This window comes from Harpia harpyja, chromosome 11 (assembly GCF_026419915.1).
Source record: "Harpia harpyja isolate bHarHar1 chromosome 11, bHarHar1 primary haplotype, whole genome shotgun sequence".
In the NCBI taxonomy this organism is placed as follows: domain Eukaryota; kingdom Metazoa; phylum Chordata; class Aves; order Accipitriformes; family Accipitridae; genus Harpia; species Harpia harpyja.
In genome coordinates, this window is record NC_068950.1 from 41929539 (window position 1) to 41952004 (window position 22466).

Sequence of the window (22466 nt, forward strand, 5' to 3'; positions counted from 1 at the left end):
GTTTTCAGGGAAGATTGATTTAAGTAGTATTTGTTACGATTGAACTCAAGTCTGTTGCAGAAACAATTTTCTAAGTCGGAAGGACAAACTTTAGTTAGTATAAGTGAAGTAAACCTTAATATTTTCTGCCTCTGAGTATGAGTGGAACAATAAGAATAGCAGCAGTAGGCCTAGTGATGCAGTAGAATCTTCTGTGTTTAGGTGCCATTGCAATAGGTGGTTTCTTTACTGTAGTAGAGAAAAAGTTAGTTTTGGTACTGTACTGCTCTGAGGCTGCTTCTGTCATTTGTCTCAAACTAGAGACTAGATGTATGGCAACATCTTAAACAGAAAGCTTTTTCCACAATAGGTGTACCCCTGTTTGGCACTGGCAGCACTGGTAATGTTAATTCTGTCCAACGGCTGAGTTATTCTATTAATATTTTGGGATTAAGAATGGGAATGTTTATTGTTACTTTAAAATCTCTTTGACTAACTCTTTAAAACTTCTGTCCCTAGTGTGTATAATCTGGGTATAAAAAGGAGAACCTCAACCCTACTTCATCTGAATGAAATTGAGGGCATACCTTCCCAAGAGTTGGATAGGTTGATTTCTACTGGGTAATGTGAACACTCCTGTTTCATCTACAGCTGTTTGGTGGTCGAGCCTTCAGCAGATCCAGGGAAAAGGCATTAAATGTTATGTGCTACAAAATTAAATTTTCAGATGTGTATTGTGAGCATAATAGCTGTATGTCTGAGAGAAAAATTCTTGCTTCTCTTGTTGCAGCAAGTGGCAGGGTGCATTTAAGCTAGGTACATGAAATGGTTTCCAGCATAAGTAGCAGAGTGTCCTTAAGGCTATATTTAGTAAAACTAATCAAATTTGGAAAAAAACAAATTAGTACTGCTGCAGTCCTGAAGTCTATGGCTGCTTCTACCAACCTCCTCCCCATGCCTACTACTTTCATTGGTTTTGCAAGTACAGTAAAAACCTGTTTTGAGGAGATGATTGGGCTGGCATGGGATTTGGAGAACCCATAATTAATACTTCTACTCTCATATTATTTCTAGGCGCTTATGTAACTTTTAAATATATGGAGAAACTAAGACTCTGAGTCCTGCTTTTTAATTTTAATTAGCTGTTTCTATTCTGGGAGATACTGGCATACATAAAGCACTGTTGCATGTCGCAGGGTTTTCTAAGGCTTTGTTTACCTGCTTTATCAGGCTTGGGTGAAATGTACTTAACAATTTCTTTGGTTTACAAGGGGGTATATCCAAATGACAGCATCACGATATTGTGCCATAAAACTCTGAATTCTGGCATGCTCAGTCTTGACTCGTAAGCTTGCGTGCCTGTTCTTGCCCTGGCATTAAGGCTGCTATAGTATTAGAAATCAGTGCTGTCAATCACAGCTGCTTCAGTTTGTGGTGTTCTGCTTAATCTTTTATGTAACCTACCAGGGATTACTGACTTCTCACTTGCTGTAATACAGGATTTTAAAACCACTTTTTAAAATTGAAAAACGGTTTAAAAACCCCCTTGCTCTGCATATTTTTCTCTTCTTGGCTTGATTAGATGCTTTTTGAAGCAAGCAAACAAATAGTCAGAGTATATGGTCACTCTTTATAAGCATAGAGTGGACAGCAACTGCCTCAAATTCTCACAGCTGGAAATTCTGCTTTTCTACCACTCTGGTCCAAGTAGCTCCATTTCCCAAACACACTTGACGAGATCATTCACCAGTGACCCCTGAAGAATCTTACCTTTCACAGGATGTTTGGGAAAGCACTCTCACAGATGGACAGGTAATTTAGGACGTTGTAAACCTAGTAAGTTTAAGTCATCAGTTTTCGCAGTGGACAGAGATTATAAGGATCTGTTCTTGCTTCCATTCTATTCCACATACACATCTTTTAACAATATTAACAGCAAACTTTCTCCAGTCTATTTTATTCATCATCATAAAGAAGGCTGAACTTAATTGCTGATGAGCTCTTATTTTCCTGAGTAACTATGTGATGAACTGATATGTGTGTGGAAAAAGCTCTCTCACCTAGAAGAGTTAGTTCTGAGCTGATTGGTTTTTGGGGAATAAAATATTACAAATATAATAGCTAATTCTGTCAAATGTTAGATATAAGCTTGAGGATAGTTTAAAAAAATACACAATATCCAAAATGGAGAAACATTTTTAACATTGAGGTAATCCCATTGTACAGATCTTAAATGCAGGAAAACCAGAAAACTAAGAGGAAAAAATGGCCGTCCTCATGGGAAGTATGGAAGAGCTTCCACATGAGAATTGGCTGAATAGATGAGGACTGTTGGTCCTGGGAAAGATGCAGTGGGAGGAGATGGGTATGGTAGAGGTCAATACAGACTTGAGCTCCTGGAGAAGGCAATTGGGGAAGAGTCTGTTCACCAATCGCACAAGAAGCAAGGGAGATGAGGCGAAGCTAGCAGGTGACAAACTCTGACAAGAGGGGGTATCCTGCAGAATGTCTGGATGCTGAGTTTGTGGCTGCAAAAAGTGCTTCAGCCAAGTTCATGGAAGAAAACTTCATTAAGGACTGTTAAATAGAAGTGTACTGTCTGTGCTCCAGGTGTTCTCCAAGATGCAAATTCCTGGAGCCTGATGGAGTATTTTGCAGAGTTTGCAGTCACTTTTTACAATCTGTGGAGTGCTCCGAGGACCTGGGTACCTCAGTGTTTTAAGGCTTTATATGTGAAGCAGTCAGAATTGCAGGCAGAAATCAGCAGGGCAGCAGAAGAGCTGCCTATGGGTGTGTAATAAACTAGTATTATATGTCAGGTTGATGATGGGTTTCTTATTTATAAAGCTGTCTGCTGGGTGTTTATTGCATTGCTCTGTAAGGATGTAGACATGTTGAAGGTATTCATGTCATTTGAGTTGCTTTTGGAGAAGCTAGCTGCAAAACACTTGAGCTATTAAATTTTTTTCTTTAGGATGGGAGTTGCATCTTGTTTGTATAGTCCTAGTACAAAGGGATTTTAATTGTACTTGTGCCTGGAAGCACCAGTTAGAATACAGATTGCATATAACAATTCATATAGAATAGATCAGGCAACTTATTATAAAAAGCTTCCATCTATAATCTGGTTTTGTAATAGAGGAGAAGAGTGAAAACTGGGGCTTTGTTGCTTAATCTTTAGACTGAAATATGTAGATGGGATAAAACTGCATCCAGCCCTGTGTTAAAACACTAGGTAGTGTGATGCTTGGAAAATAACGGGAAAATATGTGTGTATAGGTATAAAATATAAATACCAGGAATAACATACTTCTTCTCCTGGTAATATATTTTATTCATATAACTTCAGGTTATAGTAAAGTTTCTTGGGTTTATAGCAGTATTTTGAAGTTGCATATTTAAATAGGGTCATCTGTAGAGTAATTTTGGAATTCCTGAATTACAAGGAAATACGTTGCCAGCTCACAGGACCTGAAATGGTTCAGTCTTTTTCATCTGTCATCATATCCTTGGAGTGCGCAGTAGCTCTCAGACAACTGTCTTTTTTCCACTATTTTTACATAATTTTCTCTGTTCCATTCTTAATCCCAAAATAATTTCAGGGGTCTCTACTGGTGTCATGACTTCTATTACTAAATGCTTGTAGTAAAAGACTGGATTCTACCCCCCCCCCCCCCCCCCCCAAACTTTCACCCCTTGTTCTGACACCGTTTTTTGTTGAGGTAGTTACGTGTCCAGAACTAAGCACTGCAACATGATTTGTGGGATGGATAAATATGACTTTAGTTTCCCAAGTTAGTATTCCATAATCCAATTTACAATAGAAGAACTAGCATGAAAAAGCAAAGTGTGGTAGTACTAACCTTTTAAGCTACTAGTCATAATCGACAGTCACAAGTATTGAGCTAATTGGGTTGGCTTAAGAACTGCATAGTTCAAAAAGGATTTCAGCTGCTTCAAGTAGAAAGACATCTTGCTAAATGCTTGTGCCTTAAAGAAGAAAAGGAAAATGGTAACTGATTTCCTGTCCTTCTGTCTACTGAGCGAGAAACACAATGTTTTTCCCTGTTTTAGTTGCAGACGTTCAATACTGCTGCACCTTGCAGAGATGTTCAGGACTTGACTAATGGGGTTGCCATGGCCCAGGTACTTCACCAAATGTAAGTTGATAATTAAGTTTGAAGAAGAGGTATTTGATTTCTTGAGGTTTTTGTGTTTGACATGCATAGTTGCTTTTAAAGTAGACAAACTTAGAGTGGACAGTTTATAGCAGAAGAAAAAATATGCCTTTGTATTGTTGTTTTGGAGATGATATAATAGTTGAATAATGTGTAGAATGGAGAAGGTGATGAGGAGATACCCTAATACTGCAGTATTCAATTCATACTTGAGGGTAATTGGGCAAGAATGGTATGATCTTTTTCACTTTTCCCATCAACGCTATTTCCATGGATATCCATGCTTCAGGCAGTATGTTCCTCTTTGGAGTGAGGAACTAAAAGTTCAAAAGGCATGTCTTTGTGCTCTCTTCCTCTTGGTACTGCTCAACTGATTTAGATTTAAGTTCTAGGATTTAAATGATAACTTACTATTTGTGTGGAAAAAAGAATTGTGAAGCTTCAATGGCAATTTTATTATTAAAAAATAATAGTTTGCTAATCAAAAGTAAAATCATTCTTATTGGTGTGATGACAAATGGTACTGGGTTGAATGACACACTAGTTTTGAAATTGGCAGTTACTTCAGAGGGTTGTAACACGAGCCTTTTATTGAAGGAGTATCGTGGTACAAGTCATCACTGCAATTTTATTGTTGCTGTTGGCTCAGATAATAAAGGAGAAGTCTGAATTACCATCTCCTGCTCAAACTATATTTCTGATTACTAAGAAATTACTTACACCCCCCCCCCCCCAAAAAAAAAAACCCCAAACCCAAACAACAACAACAAACCCCAAACCCAGAAACTCCCCTGTCTGCTTGGAAAGATTTTAAGTGTGCTGTGTAAAGACAGAGCTCACCCTTTTCCTGGGGCATGGCAAAAATTGATTTAGGATTGCTTGCTGAAGATTTGCTGAAGGTCACTTCTCATGTGTTTGTGGTACTAGGCTGCCACAGGCTTTGGTGGGTAAACTTCTTTACAACCAAGTTGTTTGATATGCAAGTGGGGATAATAATTGTCTTTTATTAGGTACTTTGAGAGCAGTAAATAAACAGTACAGTGTAAAAGCGTATGCTGTGATTGTACCACTTGGCAGCTCAGTGTGTGTAAACATCTCCCTCAGCAACTCGTCCTTTTTTATGCTGGCAAAGTGAATATACTTCTGCCCAGGGCAACCAAGGACATACAAAAAATATGAAATGGCAGTAGTTTAATATTTTTTTTTTTTTCTTGCTAAGTGCCTTTGACGAATTGTAGCAAATGTTGGAAAATCCAAATGTACAAGAGTAGGTACCAAACTTAACGTCAGCAGTAGTCAAAAGAGCATGTTTCTTTACATCATTATGATCACTTTGTCAGGTATAAAAATTCAGCATGATAAAGGCCTTCACATGCTTGTGTTCCTAGCTGTAGCTAGCTCAAGCGTGTACAGAAATTCTTCCTGCCTGGGAAGATGGTGTCTTAATGCAGCCAGCAGGATGGAAATTTCCTGTGACATAGGTATAACTTGCCGTCTCCAGGAATTCCTGCCTCATTAGACACTGGTAGTCAAACATCTGATCATTTAATGCTAGGAAGCTGATATCTTATTTATTTAAGTCTGTGCTTATTGATGTTTAATCATTTAATTTTGTTTCAGAGATGTTGCTTGGTTTGATGCATCTTGGCTAAATCGCATTAAAGATGATGTTGGTGACAACTGGAGAATAAAGGTATTCAGAACTGAAGTTAGTGGAAGTTTGTGTTGTTGGATATTGTGTCTGTCCTGAGAGTATCTAGCAGTCCAAAAACTACAGAATTAAACTCAGACTTTTTTAGGTTATTTTAAATGATCTTGAACTGTGTGTTGATAGTTTAAGTGCCTTCTAGCGTTGTTGCATGGGGGTTTTCTGTTGTGATATTGCTCTTCCCTGTCATTATAGGGTCCTCTCGTAGAGCTGCTATGTAAATATTTTATTACAAATTATTATTTAATTTCAGCAAAATTAAGAATTTTAATAAAAGCCTGTAACCTTATCTTCCATGTACAACAATTAGTCCAGTAATCTGAAGAAGATACTGCAAGGAATTATGGACTACTATCATGAGGTATGGAAAAAGCAGCAATTTTTTTGTTGTTCTAATCATTAAACATTATGATTATTGTCCTCCTTCACCTAGCTTTTTTTTAATTGGCAAAGTAATTTATTTTAAGGACTTTTTGGCAGAAAGTATATGATAATTATCTGGTTAAGTGTGAGGTCTGAGTGAATATAAAATTACTTTGAGCAGGTTAGATAAGACTCTTGGAGTATAATCTGGAAACCATGTCTGTCGTTGCCTAGATGAATGTCACAAGGACTGAGCTGCAGGATCCTGTTGACTTTTGTGTGTGCATTCATATTTGCTGTAGTCTGGTGAAGTTTTAATCCTTTTGTACACAACAGAACAGATTTGGCAGCCCTAGTCTAGGTTTGATGACGCTCACTTGGAAGCTAGGAGATAAGTTCTCGATCCTCGTGGATGTAGTAAGGTTTATAGTTTGTTTTCTCTTATGCAGGATGAGTATGGTAGCCATATTGTGAGCTTAAAAAAAAAAAAAGCAACTGCTGAATTTTGTATGGAGCATGATTAGAGTTATGTAATGCGTATGGCGTAGAAAAACTTGCCAGATCATTTTATGGCTTCCTGGTCTCACCTGGGCTTAGTTGTGATATCGAGTGCCAAGCCTTTCTGTATTGCCAGGACTGAGGCTCTCTGGCAAGCCCAGAAGTAGAACTTCTTTTGGCTTATGAGGAGCTTTTTGAAGGATTAGGGAGCAACTGAATTTGGAAGCATTTTTAATTCCTTTTTTTATTATGTTGGTAGAATAAATTAAATCTCTCATATTTGAGGTCTAGCCCAAGAACTTTTAACTTTACTACTGTCGCTTTTTCTTGCATAAGTGGTCAGTTAACTAAACCCCCAGTTAATAGACTTTCAAAACTTGTGGTTTTGCCAGAACAATTTTATGGAACTCTTACTACATAAATTCATGGCACTAAATAATTGCTAGGTGTTTTGCATATATTTTTTAATGCTGTCTACTTTAGATTAAATTTAGGCCTATTCAGAGAAAAATCTGAGGTGCCAAGTATGGTAAAGGTCATTGCCTAGCAGTGGATTGAGTACCCCTTCCCCAAAATACACATCCACACTGAGGGATGGAGACAGACATTTGGAACAGTCTTTGCTGGTGCAAGAGAGGCACAATAGTGACATCTGAGTTTCACATATGAAGCCCTGTAACAAATGAGTTAAGAATATCTGCTTTATCTAGATCTCTTCAGATTTCCTAATCTGATACTGCTATGTACTCTCTCATACACCAGTGTTTTTAGTGTGTATCTCCATATTTAATGTTTAAAATCTTTCCCTTCCATAAGTTTTATGGTTACAAACTTATTAATAGACCACTTTCTCTAGATGGCTTACTGAGTCCAGATTTCTTACATGATACCAAATTTTCATGTTGTACAAAAGTGGGAGTCTACTTTCACTTTTTTTTTTTTTTTCCTCCAGTTCTTGGGTCAGCAGATTTCAGAAGAGCTTATTCCGGACTTAAACCGGATATCTGAGAACTCGGATCCCACTGAACTGGGCAGGCTTCTGCAGCTTATTTTAGGCTGTGCAGTCAACTGTGAAAGGAAACAAGGTACGCACTACCTTAGTCTGTTCAACAAACAGCAGACTACCTCAGGTGATTGTTAAGGTGGAAGAGATGTAGAAACTTTTCTTTCTTATTTATCAAAAAGTCTCTATTGTTAATATGTTGCACACCTATTCTGAAACTGGAGTTCGCTTAAAAACAGGAAATCTATGGGAAACTTTTGTGAATAAAACTCAGACTTTGCTCAGGATAGGTTTAACAAAATAGTCTGAAGTGTGTGGATTATTCATACTTGTTAAAATACATATCAAGACCTAAAGCTTGCTATTCAAATGCAAATCAAGCAAATTAAATTAAAAACTTATATTAGAAACTGTCTTTTGTCTGCAGAGGCTCAAGACTGAATTAGTTGAGTTTTCTCTCCCCTTACCAGAGCTAATGCTTAATGTTCTGATGGGTAAGGAATCCTCAGCATGATTCTGTTAGTAGAATAGGTGTGATCCCTAGGTAGTCTGAAATGACTGCATCAAAGAGTGTTTGGGAGGTAAACTGTCAGGCTGCACTGAGAATGAAGATGCTAGCAATTACTTTTTTCCATTAAGTTTTATTTATGAACTTGATTGCAAGCTTGTTGCCTCTTTGAAAAAGCGTATGTGTATACATACGTAGATGTATGTATGAAAAAAGAACCATGTAAATACAGATGTCTTAAAATCTCCTTGCTCTATTATGCATAGTATAAATTTGTTCACTTAAGAGATTATAATCTCTTATGTTTATCTACCATATTACTGGATAATAATGTTGTTGGTTAATGGTAGTGCTCTGTATAAAAAGAGTGCTACCAGTTTTGAAGAAGCTCTATAGAGAATAGTTTCTTCTGGATCTTTCTGCAAATGGTATGTCATGTTACTCAAGCCATTAAGATGAACATTGTCATGAGTAACTACAAATTCTTTTTCACAGAACATATACAAAATATCATGACCCTTGAAGAGTCTGTTCAACATGTTGTCATGACTGCCATTCAAGAGGTAAGTAATAATTCATAGCCTAATGCTGTCAGTTGAGAAGTCTGACTATCCATTTGTTGTTCTTTGTGAATTCTTTCATCCAAGCAAACCTCAGGGAAGAGCGTAAGTACTTCCCTAAATTATCTGGGAGGATCAGGACTAAGAGGCCCCAGACCCCAACCAAGGGGTTTTGATTTTAGTCTCATATGCCCAAATGTACAACCTGTAAAGACAATAGATGCTTAAGATTTCCTGTTTCACACAAGAAAAGTATCTACTTGCCAACTGCCAGTTATGCTGGAGTTGGGTTCTGAAATGTCTGTCCCAGTGCTGTAGTTTTAGACTTAAAGTTAAGCTGATTGTAACAGTTTGTGAGGCTACATTGTTATGACAGACCATTCCAGCATCTGATTTACACACTCCCAGCTGCATCTCTTCTATTCTTGTCATGGTGTGCTCCCCCTGCTATCTTAATTTGTTCTTAGTTGGATCATCTTAGTGATCCAGCTCACAGCTTAGCTCTGCAGTCACTTGCATCTGTGAGCTTTGGGACTGTGAAGCAGGGTGTGGAGGGAGGCAAAAACTAAATGCTGACTTTGAAGAAAATGTAATGTGTAATTGCACCCTCATGAAGGTAACAGTGGAGTTGGTAGGAGGCTTTAAAACTTAGATTTAAATTGACTCTATAGTCTTTAAAGCTGTAACTATCATATTGGGAGAAATAAATCCATAAACCTCTTGTTTGTTGTATTCTGACTAATCAAACTTTCTCTCTGAAGAAGGTCTAGAAACAATACTGTAATTCCTGAGTAAGAAGTAAAGCCCTTTAATTGCTGACAAACATACTGTGTACATCTTTGTGCTGGAGATCAGTGAGAGCTATGTTTGTGTTCCCATTGTTTGCTTAATGGCAATTAACATGACACAAAGAAGTGTGATAACTGTTAAATTGAGTGAAATCCATCCTTTGGTTCACTCCATTTTAACTTGACTAAGGGGTAGCAATAACTTCAACAGATCACAGATTCGTCCAATAACTTGGTTAATTTGGGGAGGGGGGGTTTAAAAAAAAAAGTCATCTTATTCTAGATTTGTTTAAATCCTTTACCAGCCATGACATGGTTTTTATTATTATTATTATTATTATTATTATCATTATCATTATTATTATTAATAATTGGTTTTGATATATTGAAGAGATGCAAGTATACGGTGGAAAATACAATTGGTACTCAGTAGACAGTGAATTTACAGATGTTTAACCTCTAATTTAACCTTCTTTTCCTGTGGCCTCTCTCTATAGCTCATGAGCAAGGAAATAATGGGTCCTTCCACAGGTGATGCATCAAGTGAAATGGAACAGCAGGTAACTGCCTGATATTTGTTGCTGTTGTAGTTCAAGCCTGAACAATAAGTTGGTATCTTGCCATCCCTTAAATGAAGAGGAGGGCTGCTCTTCCTCTCCAGTTCTAAAAGTTTAAAAAAACCCAAACAAACAACCTCAACAATAAATTGCACTTTTTTGTCTTCTATCATCTGCACAAACTGCTTGGTCTGTTTTCCACTCGGTGCTTGGATTAAACCATACTGGTTCACAAATGACAGAGCAACAAACTGATGTAGGCAGAGAATATACGATAAAGTAATGCTATTTTTCAGTGCTAATTAAGTGAAAAGTTACGTGCTATTTTATGACTGCTATGTCATCTTCCTGGGTGGGGTAAAACCAGCCAGTGCAAACCTACATTGCAAGAAGAGCTAGGGGTACATCAAGGCTCGGCCATGTCAGGCTAAACACTTCAGGTTATTTTTAAGGGGTCACGAAAATTCTTGATAACCTGAACACTGCAAGGTGTTGCACATAAAATGAAGTTATCTTTAAAAGTAGCTTTCCATGAAGGAGCATCAGTATTTCTGTTGTGAGATGAAGGGCATTTCATTTCTCAGGCAGGGATTTTTGCAGTTGTGACAACACAGATGTTCCTGTGTTTGGTTTTCTTATGCTTTTAGCCTAAGTTGCGTTGAATCTCGATGTTACTCTGAGTTTCAGTAATTTACTTATTACATGTGTTAGTAATTTAAAATGCAGGTGAAATAAACAGAGATCCTGATCTAACAGTGTGTATATAAGTTCTGTGTCAATATGTGCACCCAACATCCTTGTTAAACAATTGGTATAAGTAATTGAGACATTTTGGAAGCTAGAGCTGTGAGTACTTTGGATATGGGCCAGAATGATTGATGGTCTTTTTTTTTTTAAAAGCTTAAAAAAGCTTTGGAAGATCTTCAGGAAGCACTAGCAGAAAAAGAAGAGCTGGCACAAAGATGTCAAGAGCTAGATTTACAGGTAAGAAACAGCAAGGTGCTTATTTCTTTACTATGTAGTGCCGCTGCTATTAAGATGCAGAAATTCTGAAGGGCGAAGTGAATTTTGCATTTATTTAAGTTTCTGTGAGAATTCTTAGCTGTTTCTGGGGGAAAAGCAATCATTCTATACTCCAAAATGCAATTAGTGGAAATAGTTTTCTGATGGAAGTGTAAGCTGGGGTCCTGTGCCAACTGTTAACTCAAAGGTGCTTTGGTCTGCTAGCTTTATGTTTACCCTTAGTAGCAGGTAGCCATCAAAACAATGTTATCACGGCTTTAAAAATTGCCCATTTCATTTTTAGTCACTGCTTCCTCTAGTCTTTTGAACTGTGTCCAAAAAATCCAGTTTGTGTAATAATCAGTCATTAGATTTAATCATAGGAAAATGGTGCTGTTTTCATTAGGAGTTGATGAAAGACTAGAATTTGAAATTTATCTAAAATTTACTAACTTTTTCTCGTACACAGTTGTAACGCGGAGGATATTTCAGGGAATAAAAATAATGAAAACTAATAGATCCTTGATGACTTTTTCAAACCACACTGATAATAGGCCTGCTTTTGTTTTTAATGGATACAGAAGTTAATCAAGTCACTCTGCAGAAAAAGGAGAGAGGACTTCATAACAATAAACAAGAACTTGTATTTCAATCAACTTTTTAAAGAAAAAAGAAAAAAATGTGCTTGTTAGCCCTAAGTCTGATTCCTCTTTTATGGGACTATAATCTGAGAATAGAAGGAGGTTTATCTGGTAAGGCAGTTCATCTCAGATTTGATTCTGTACAAAGAGAACATTTGGGTGGCATCTCCTTGTAGGAGCCAGAGTGCTATACTGGCTGTATGAGCCTCTGAAGAAGAAACAAACAAACAAAACCAAACCACACAAAACCAGAGGCCAGTTTTACATTTTTTACAGGTAATGATGACTGAAAAAGTAGAATACTTATATAAAAGTAGCTCATAGCTAATTGCCATGGCCAGGAAGCTGTTGTTAGAGTTGAATTGGTATTTAATTTCCTTTTTTCTTGAGGCAGTAGTAAGGCTTCCTAGTGAAAGCAGAGATCTAAAAATGCTTGTGAGCAGAATCTGCAGGAGAAAATTATTTCTTTTAAATGGGCTAGGGGATTGATTTGACAGCTGAACTGGCAGATAACAGTTGTTAAACTTCAAAAAGTGTGTTCACTGTTCAAAAGCTCTTGCTTCTAGAGGTGCTGGGATGACAATCTAATTGTGCTTTCTGCTTCCATTAGGAGACTTAGCTTGTCACACTAGAGAAGTCCCAGGCTTTCTCCTGTCTCCCACAAACTTCTCTTTTGAGATTTCTCTGTTAATTAATGATAGGTTACACAAAGCCAGTCGCTCATAACGTAGCGTGGGCCAGGTGAAGGCATGAAAGGTGTTTGAGGGAAAGGTACTGTTGAGTATAAACAGATGAGTTAATGACACCATAGCTCTTTAATACTAGGACATGTTTTTAAAATATCTCTTTGTAATTTGTGTTGACTTTGACACCACTTCTGTTATGCTGAAATAATGGAAAAGAAGAAGAGAAAGCTACCAGAAAGGAACTGAGGAAAGATGAAAAACTTGCTCTGAGTTGTGTGAAAGGTTTTGTTTGGGGTTTTTGGGTTGTTTTGGGGGTTTTTTTTGTTGTTTGTTTTTTTTTTTAAGTCTGAGACGGGTGTTCTTTTAACATTACTCTAGAAGTGTGAATGTTGTGCACGTTTAAGGAGTGGCTGAACCTCGAACAGGAAGTATTACACTGAGCAAGGCTTAGATGCTCTCTACCCACAGATGTTTGAGAGTGCATGTATATAGTAAAGTGACATCCAGTATGTAAAAAGGAGTGAGCCCAGAAAGCCAGCATTTAATGAAGTGGTAGATCGATTACTGTTTTGTTTCTTACATCTGTTTGACAGATAGACTGTTAAATTATCACAAACGAACTGTTTTTTAATATTGCATACTTTAGGTTGTATCTGATATTTTATCTAATAATGTCACCATGATCTGTTTTGCTTTGTTTTTTTTTTAATTTTATTTATTTGAAGCCATAATATTGACTGACACTTCTCATTTAAACTAATTCTTAATAAATTCACTTGTAAGGTCTCAGTCTTCCTTGATATTTTCCAAGAGTATAAGAAAGGTAGGTTTTCTTTATGATTCAGGAAAACATAACCCAAAAAGCATATTGTTCCTGTTTAAATGCCAGTTAACTAACACATGCTACATGCTCTTATGTTTGACAGGATGTTAAAATTAACACAACAGCTTTCACTAGAAAAACTTTAAAGGTTCTATCCTCTTAATCCTTCCCCGTTTTATGGCTGTTAATATACTTACTGTTTCAATAAAGTGTTGTATTCTCATTTGCTTAGCTGTGAACACTTTCAATATCAAACTTGTTTGTGCAAAAAATGCATGCTCTATATGAAGCTGTCTAGGTTTTTTCTTTTGTGTGTGTGCTTACTAGCTTATGGCGCCTGAAACTGCTTCTTGCGCAACCATTCACTGCTGAGCGCACGGCAGTACTGTGTTAGTGTGCTAGCCAGTGCCATCCTGCTTTTTATTGTTAAGTACAAGCAAGATGGAGAGTACCTTTATACCAATACTTAAAGTTTTTTGTATGGCGTCCATGGTATCCTTTTTAATGAAAGTACCAGTTTCTCTCCATATCACATTGTCTGCCTTTTACCATGGTTTCAGTTACAAAAATTTGTCTTTTTTTAGAGGGACTTTTCCTTTAGTGCTTCATAACTGTCATACACTAAAGCATCTGTATGCTCAAGTATGCTATGTAAATTACATTCTAAAATTTCTAAACGCTCAACCTTTTTCATAAACTAATTTGGTGATGTACTGCTGTCTTGCTTTAGTTCTTTCCAGTTGGACAGGTCTTACAATGTTGATGCTGTTTTATCTGCACTAGGTGGCTGCCCTCCAGGATGAAAAAACCAGCTTGATGTCAGAAAATGAGATTATGAATGACAGGCTAGAGCAATTAGATGACTCTCTTGATGATCCAAATACTGTGGTTGCAAAAAAGTATTTTCATGCACAGTTGCAGCTGGAACAACTGCAAGAAGAAAACTTCAGGTATGAATGATTTCTCTCAAAAATCCCTCACTTGTCATGTCAAATTTATCCTGAGAATTTTTTGTACTCTTTCAGGCTTTTCTATCTCAATTTCTTTTGCTATAAAAGCTTCCTAGTACTGTATAAACATGTTTTAGTGACAGTCCTTACCTTTAAAAAGAAACTGTTAGTTGTTGTAGGAAATATTACTTTGTAATTGCCATATTGTAGCCATTTGACACTTCAGAAAAGGTGCTGGAAGGCAGAAAATGAGTGCAGAAGTGATTTGTGTGTAAACAAAGCAAAACAAAAAGAACCCTAACTCCCCCCAAAACCACCATATGTCTTTACTGTATTGATTTCTTTTACATATTAGTCTTTCTCCCTGTGATCCCTATGGGGCAAAAAAATCACTTTTCATGTAAGCCCTTGATGTTGATATGGTAAACTTGCAGTATATAATCCATTATGATTTAACAGGTAGACAATAAAATGTTCCATGCTTACAGTACCATTTTTCTGGCTACTTAAATCAGTAGGTTTCCTTTGTCTTAATATATTTTTAGTAGTTCTAGCACTAAATGAAAAATGTGTAATAATGATGAGTTCTTAACAGAGTTCCTGTTTTTGATCTGGTAGGCTTGAAGCTGCAAAAGATGATTATCGTGTCCATTGTGAAGACCTAGAAAAACAATTGATTGAACTGCAACATAGAAACAACGAACTAACCTCTTTGGCAGAAGAATCTAGAGCCTTGAAAGATGAAAATGATATTCTTAGGTATGTAATAGTGAGAGCTACCCCCCACACACATTAGGAGGATTTGATGACTAAATCCAAGGTTTTGTATTTAACAAGATTTTTTTTTTTTTTTTTTTCCCCTGAGGTGTTACTTCTGCAGATAGGTCTTACCTGAATGAGATCTAAAATAAGTGTTGGAAAAGGGCCCATTGAAAAAGCAGAGATGGAGCGCAAGTTTTCAGGCATAGCCTCTGTTGTTTGCATAAGAATAGCAACATGGAATTTTTCTGTGAAGCAGGATTAATGAATACAGAAATTATTCTTCTTCATGTGGGGTGGAAGGTTGAAGTTCTGCAAGAATTAAGACTTTTTTTTTGGAGAGGGTGCATTCTTATTAAGGGGACATTTATGTTGGCAAGAGGCTGCCTTTTCTGATGTAGAAAAGCATATATGCAGCTAGAACTTTGATGTAACTTTTGGTGTCAGCATTCTAGGCTAGATTTAGCAACATGATTAACAAAATGAAGATGAAATATACAATAACCTTGATGAGAATTTAACGTAACATTCCAGGTTGTGTGAACTAAATTAAATACCAGACCACCCAAGAAATATCCAAAGCAAATCATACTGCAAAAGCAGATCTGCTATTTATAAAACAGTATGAATAAAACATGGAAAGAAAAGTGGTTTCAGGTGTTTAACTTATAGTGGTTCTTAAATAACATCTGAAACAAATCTTAACTGTAGATTTTCTTCCATAATTTTCTTGTACTAGCTTCTAGTGATATGAGATGGCAGATATTAAACACAGGTATTAAAATTAATTTGTATATTTATGATCCAAATATTTTCTTACCACATAGATTTTTGTTAATGATCAGCTGGTAATTCTTGGTCATATCTGCTATTGATCATTTTCATAATGCAGTTATGTTCTAATTATGTATAACCCTGCAATGAGAACATCTGTGTGTTTTTCCTTACCAGGTACTAGGGCTTTGAGATGACTATCTAGCACAGGATGATGTGGTGCCTTTATGTTGCACCCCACAGAATTCCCTAGAGATATTTGACATACTAACCCTTGCTTGTACGTCTGCCATATGACTGTCAGACTTACTCCCACTTAAACCCTGTGGTGATTTCAGTTTTTATAAGCAGTCTCTGCATAATGCAAGTTTGCATTGATTATGCATTTAAAAATAAAGGAGTAAGATTTAACTCTGCTGTTAAGCACATTGCATGTCTCTGAAAATAGCTTGAATGTGCATGAAAGCAGAATTTGACTTTTTTAACCTTTTGAAGAAGCATACTCTTTCTTCTAATTCCTGTTTCTACTTTAAGGACTACCGCAGACAAGGCAAGTAAGCTGGAATCAACTGTTGAAGCGTATCGTAAAAAGTTACAGGATCTGAATGACTTCCGCAGACAAGTCAAATCTCTGCAGGAAACCAACATGATGTATATGCACAATACGGTCAGTCTGGAGGATGAACTGAAGAAAGCCAATGCAGCACGTGCCCAACTAGAAACCTACAAAAGACAGGTAAGGCTGCATCTATGCTTAAGATATTACTTTTTCCTCAGATAGTTGTCTTACCTAAATAAAATTGTTTTAATTATGTTTCAGTGAAAAAAACTGAACAGCTTAATTTAACAGCCCATGGGCTTGACCTGTATTGTCCCCTTAGAATTTCCTATTTGTGAAAACTCCTTCATACTCTGCCCTTCACGTCCTGTTTTTCCCTGTTTATTAAGCAAGCTTAACTGTAGTTACCTTCTCAACTGATTGGTTGTCCGTGGTTTGCAGGCTTTTCTTCTTTACTTTAACTGAGGTAATTTTGTACCTGGGAGAGGTTGTTTAGCTATTATTGAGTTCACTTCTGTGTAATATTCTTAACTTACTTCATGGGAATTTATTTTAAACTGTAGAAGTTTTATTTCAATTTCACTTATTTTGGTAGTAATTAAGAGATGCAAGAGTTAAATATTTTAAAAAAACAAAAGACAAAACGAAACCCAAAACCAAAAAACAACCAACCAAACAAAAAAACCAACCAAACAAAAAAAGACCCCAAACCAACCAACCAACCTACCAAAAAAACCCCCAAACACACAGACCTCCATCCCATCTCCCCTCCACCAAGCTTGGAGGACCAGCTGTTTATTTTGGTTGAACTGGGCAGGAATGAAGGTTTTAACATAGCTTTTAAAGGTAGCATCTTGCAACATTCATGTGTTGAATATAGTCTTTTTATGAAAAGGTCCAGGAACTTCATAACAAACTGTCTGAAGAATCAAAAAGAGCTGATAAGCTAGCATTTGAAATGAAGCGACTTGAAGAAAAACACGAAGCTTTAATCAAAGAAAAAGAGGTAAGTTCTTGAATGAGAGTTTATTTAACGCCTACTAAATCTCTCTCAAATGCTCTGCTTGAGACAAACCTTCTCAGAAGTAGTGCTACCATAAAAATGAAGTTCAGCAGCTTGCGTGTGTGTATACACATATAAAACATAAAATATGTATTAAAATATGTGTGTGTCAGTACTATTCCTGATTAATGTTATTTGGTTTTAAAGTGGTGCTGTATGACTTAATTCCACCTCAAATATATCTTCTTAGAGACTGATAGTACAGTGTGATGCACTAAAAGAGACAAATGAAGAGCTCCGGTATTCACAGATGCAGCAGGATCACCTGAGTCAAACAGGTATTGCTTTATTTTCAGAGGCTTTTTTATGTATATTAGTGATTTCTTTAAGTTTGTTAAATTAAACTTCCCATGCAATTTCAGGCGCATCTTGTGTTAAAAGCCATGAGAACCTTGCTGCTGAAATTCTGCCAGTGGAATATAGGTAAGACAAAAAGGTTGGAGTTGTTCTGGGATTTTCATGGGTGGGGCATAATATTGTCTCTGTGAAAGTTCAGTATTTTCAGCAACATGACTCTGTATCCCACTTCTTGCTTTGCCTCCATGATGCTTGTCTGGACCCCCGTGTAGCTGTTAATAATTATTTCCCCACACTATAATTCCTTTGCATTCTTTCTTAAAAGCATATCAGATTGCTGTATATAAAGTTTGGCTTGAAACATCCTCTTTACGGAGTGAAACAATTCTTATCTTGCCACTGGCAGACAGAATAAATAAATAATACACAGCAACTAAGACAGAACAGCTGAAGGCTAGCAATACCATTTTTAAAGTCTGGCAGAGTGAAAAATAAAGGCACAATAAAATCTGGGTTGGGAGTGACTTAATTTAAAGTTTTGTTCATATCTCTTAAAAAACTATTATGATGTTTGGAAATTGTAAGTTACCTTTTGACAAAAAAATTGCATTGTTACGCCAACTATATCCTTAAGCAGAACTGGTGCTCACTTTAAGGTTGGGGGAGCGAACAGGAATATTACCTTCTACTCTTTCGTAATTAACAGTGACTTTTTTGTTATTTTTGATTCAGAGAAATGTTTATTCGGCTGCAGCATGAAAATAAGATGCTTCTGTTACAACAGGAAGGATCAGAAAATGAACGTATTACAGAGCTCCAAGAACAGCTGGAGCAAAAGCATCGGACAGTGAACGAACTGGAAACTGAGAAAAGGTGATGGGTGAAACAGCATCTTAAAATATAGCAAAAAGTGTTTTCTGGACTTTGAGTGGCCTTGTGGTTTGCATCTGTAGCGTAGCACTATGCAGGAAGCCAATTACGCTTTTTCTTTCACCAGCGTAATTATTAACGAAGGGTTATGAAGCAAGCAAGAGGGAAAGTAGCTTAAATGTGGTGGTATAAAATGTGGTGGGTCTGTGTGTAGCGTACTCTGAAGAAAGTGTTGCTTATAGGATGCTCTTAGCTCTGAATGATTCTCTGTAGACCAAGAATGGATGTAAACTCTATTTCTAGAACTCAAATTAATCATGTTGTAACACTGGGATATGGTCTGAATTTCTCTATCGGTTAATGAATGCTGAAAGCAGTTTACTAGGATATGAGAATTTTGGGTAGTTAAGTTTTCTCAAAACTTAAAATTATTCTAGGTCTTTTGTTATAAAATGTTTAATAAAGCTGCCATGTGTCTGTTTCAGCAGAAGTTCCAGTCAAACTAAAAGCATTTGAAATCAGTTTCTTTGTGGCTTAAGTCCTGCTGGGTAGACCCTCTGAAAAATTATCATCCAGACATGAAACAGAAAAATTTGTCTGTTGTGATCTGTTTAGATGGATAACAACTGTCTTTTCTTCCTAAAAGGCTAAATGAAGAACGTATTGGGGAGTTACAGCAGCAGATTGAAGATCTGCAAAAGACTTTACAGGAGCAAGGATCCAAGACTGAAGGAGTAAGTGAAAGTTTAGGCTTCTTGACTTTGAAGATGTCTTGCCAGTTTTGTTTAAAATCCTTCAGTGTAACATCAAGTGCATTGTTTAGATGTGCCTCTTCTTTTTCAGTGTGTCTAGTGCTGGTAACTACTAAGAAGGCAGGTTTGTGGTTTGGTGCTTTTTTGTTTTGTTTTGTTGTTTTTTAAAGTTAGTTTGAAACACACTAGTTCATGCAGTAGTAAGAGTAAGCAAGCTGCGAAGCCCCTTCTGGTCATACCCTCCTACCGAACAAACACAGACCTTTCAAGCAACCATCTTAAACAATTGAGGCTGTTCAGTGTATTCTAAAATCTGTCTCCTGCCTGAAAAACAACTCCCTCAGTTTAGGTAACACAGACTTGGCTGCACTGTATTCAGAGCAGATGAGTTGAGTCTCTATAGTATGAGAATCCACAAGACCTGCACACCAACTGCATTTCAATGGAAAAGCTCATGTTTTATGTGATTCCTTCCCCTTGCCTTCTTTAAGGAACTGTAACTCTTCTACCTTCTACTTTTACTTTTTAAAAAATCTCTGTTTTTGTCATTAAATGGTGGAATAGTGAGAAGGATAGCTTTAAAGAAAAAAGATGCTGGAATTGGTATCTGTGCAATGCAAAAAATATGAATGCAGTTACAGAAATGAATAGAAAAATGCAGTTTTCTTAGGATTTGTTTGGTTTGACTTATTTAGGTGTGCTAAGTATTCTTGGCTGATTTGTAAGAGCACTTTAACATTGCATGGTACGAAATACTGAAATATAACTGAGTTTTAACTCTTTCCTTTCATAGTCTAGCAACCTGAAGCAGAAATTGGCAGCACATATGTAAGTAAGGCACATACATCCACAATAGCTTATTTATGCTAAATGATTTGACTGTTGTAGCTCAGAAACTGCCTAAGTCTTTGTAGGGTGTCTTGTTTTTCTAAGCCACTGATTGAGAATCATGCATGTAGTGAGTTAAGTATTAGTGTTCTAGTTTTGTCTACTCTGATCATGATAATCTTGTAATACTAGTATCCGCTTAACTGTCTCTTCATCACCAATAGCATTTTAACTGTTCTGGTTCTACAACAGATTGCTAAAACCATCGCTTTTACTGGACTCAAAATGTATTTCATACTTCTGAAATACTTCCATCCTTTCAGTAGATGTAGTTCCTGCAAAGGAGATGCTGGAGGGGTTTTTTGTTCATTTTCTTTTTTTGTTTCTAGCTTTAGGTAAATGAGACTCAATTCAGAAGTTGCAACTTTTATGGTTCTTCAAAAATACATACTAATATTTCTATTTAAACTCAAAAGAATTGCCAGAGTTTAAAATAGTTGTTTAAACACTTCCACCATTAAGTTTCTGCTTTCAGTTCTTAAAACTGTGCATGGGATTATTTGTGAGCTTAATCCTTAACCCAGCCTTTCGTTCGTAGGGAAAAGCTGAATGAAGTGCATGATGAGTTACAGAAGAAAGAGGCTGATCTTGCAGAACTGCAGCCTGATGTTAGTCAGAACCGTAAGTTGTTTTTTGGGTTTTTTTATGAGATTATGTTAATTTTCTTCTGAAATGATTCCCATAGCCCAGTGGCTGTGGGATACTTGTCTGGATAAGGCCTTCTGCTACAGCTTAGCTTTTTAAACCTGAAATGGGGCTGGGGGGAGGGTTTTCTTGCACATGGTGTGGGCCAGGGAGAGGTTCATGGGGGCTTAGTTTCGTTGAACAATACTCTGCAAAATGGGAGTTTGGGGTCAGGTGGGACCTTATGATACAACTGAAATAAAAATAAGAACTTAAGAAATTGTGTAGTAGCTAGAAAGTTTATTTGGGGGGTGGTTAAATCAGGAGAACCCAGAAGCCTTGGAAGTACTATGTCTATTTTTATTTTGTATGTCTTTGTTGATAATTTCTGTAAATAGCCCAGAAAATTGGAGAGCTGGAGGCAGCTTTGCGAAAAAAAGATGAGGATATGAAAGCAATGGAAGAAAGATATAAAATGTACCTTGAGAAAGCAAGAAATGTGAGTGGTGTATTTCTGAATGTATATATTCCTCCCTCATAAATTGTTGAACAGATTGATTTGAGTCCCCCCCTCACCCCTCCACCTCCCAATTAAAATTAGTGGCTATATGTTGCATTTTTAGTCAAATTGCTCAACTGCAGTCACTTAAGCGTATGAGAGAATGGGGTTTAGGCTAAAGCATGAGAAGCGTTAATGATTCCTTTGTACCCTTTGATATCTTCTGTTGTACAGTGTAACCGCCTAGTTTTCATCATAACTGCCTGACTAGCGCTCAGTCTGTTTTCATTTCTGCTGTGAGCAAATGAGATGCAGAGCTGTTGAGAATCAAACCTGACTTGTAATGCTTTTGTTTTGCCTTGTACAGGTGATAAAAACATTAGACCCCAAGCTAAATCCAGCATCAGCAGAAATTATGTTGCTCAGAAAACAGATAACAGATAAAGACAAAAAAATTGAAGCACTAGAGGTAAAAATTTACACATATTTAATAATAACTTCTAATATGTTCTGCTGTCTCTAATATCATTGACACTCAAGCTACTGTTTCCTAATGATCCAGTACCCTTCAATGCTGCATTCAGTTAGAAACTGCACAGAGCATCAAACCTAGAGTTTTTTAGTTTGGCTTAATTAACCTTGTAACTTAGTGTAAGTCTGTCAGAGCAGTTTACTTTTCAACAGTGTTTTTCAATGTACAACTGCAACACTAATTTGGATTCCTTCTAAAACCTCTGAAAAGCTATAAGTGAAATATTTCATAAGACTAATAGTTTTGCCATGTTATGGTAACTTGCACAAAGCTGCAGAGTCTGACCTTTTTCAGTAGTAATGTAACTTATTTTGTATGAGGGACTAGGTATTTGAGCAGTGACTTGTTTATTTACTAGACCCCTGATAACAGTGGTTTCATACAGTGGAGTTCCTGAAACTATGTAGAAGAGTAAAACCTGTTAATTCAGTAAAATCTGCTTGGCTGAAATCCTGAAAGGATTGTTGACAGTAGTGCAAGTACCAAAAAAATGTTTTCAGTTTTATAGCAATATTGATGGGACTAGTTAGAATAGTTACCTGAGCAAATACAAAATTCCTCAACACGAGTTAGTAGGCTGAAAGATCTGACTTTATAAATGCTGG

The 22466-nt window shown here is 36.8% G+C and overlaps 1 protein-coding gene across 2 annotated transcripts in view; it reads left to right on the top strand.

The window, feature by feature from the left end:
- HOOK1 (hook microtubule tethering protein 1) overlaps positions 1-22466 on the top strand; it is a 29722-nt gene that overhangs the window by 2258 nt on the left and 4998 nt on the right. The window contains exons 2-20 of one of the 2 annotated variants that reach the window (XM_052801135.1): positions 4054-4139; positions 5778-5850; positions 6176-6226; positions 7679-7811; positions 8733-8800; positions 10083-10145; positions 11043-11126; positions 14078-14244; positions 14863-15003; positions 16312-16513; positions 17232-17342; positions 17590-17677; positions 17762-17822; positions 18429-18569; positions 19213-19300; positions 20112-20146; positions 20745-20827; positions 21229-21329; positions 21697-21798. In XM_052801135.1, the coding sequence (XP_052657095.1) occupies positions 4054-4139; positions 5778-5850; positions 6176-6226; positions 7679-7811; positions 8733-8800; positions 10083-10145; positions 11043-11126; positions 14078-14244; positions 14863-15003; positions 16312-16513; positions 17232-17342; positions 17590-17677; positions 17762-17822; positions 18429-18569; positions 19213-19300; positions 20112-20146; positions 20745-20827; positions 21229-21329; positions 21697-21798 (1878 nt within the window). The remainder of the gene's footprint in view (positions 1-4053; positions 4140-5777; positions 5851-6175; positions 6227-7678; positions 7812-8732; positions 8801-10082; positions 10146-11042; positions 11127-14077; positions 14245-14862; positions 15004-16311; positions 16514-17231; positions 17343-17589; positions 17678-17761; positions 17823-18428; positions 18570-19212; positions 19301-20111; positions 20147-20744; positions 20828-21228; positions 21330-21696; positions 21799-22466) is intronic. The other variant, XM_052801136.1, reaches the window with a different exon arrangement.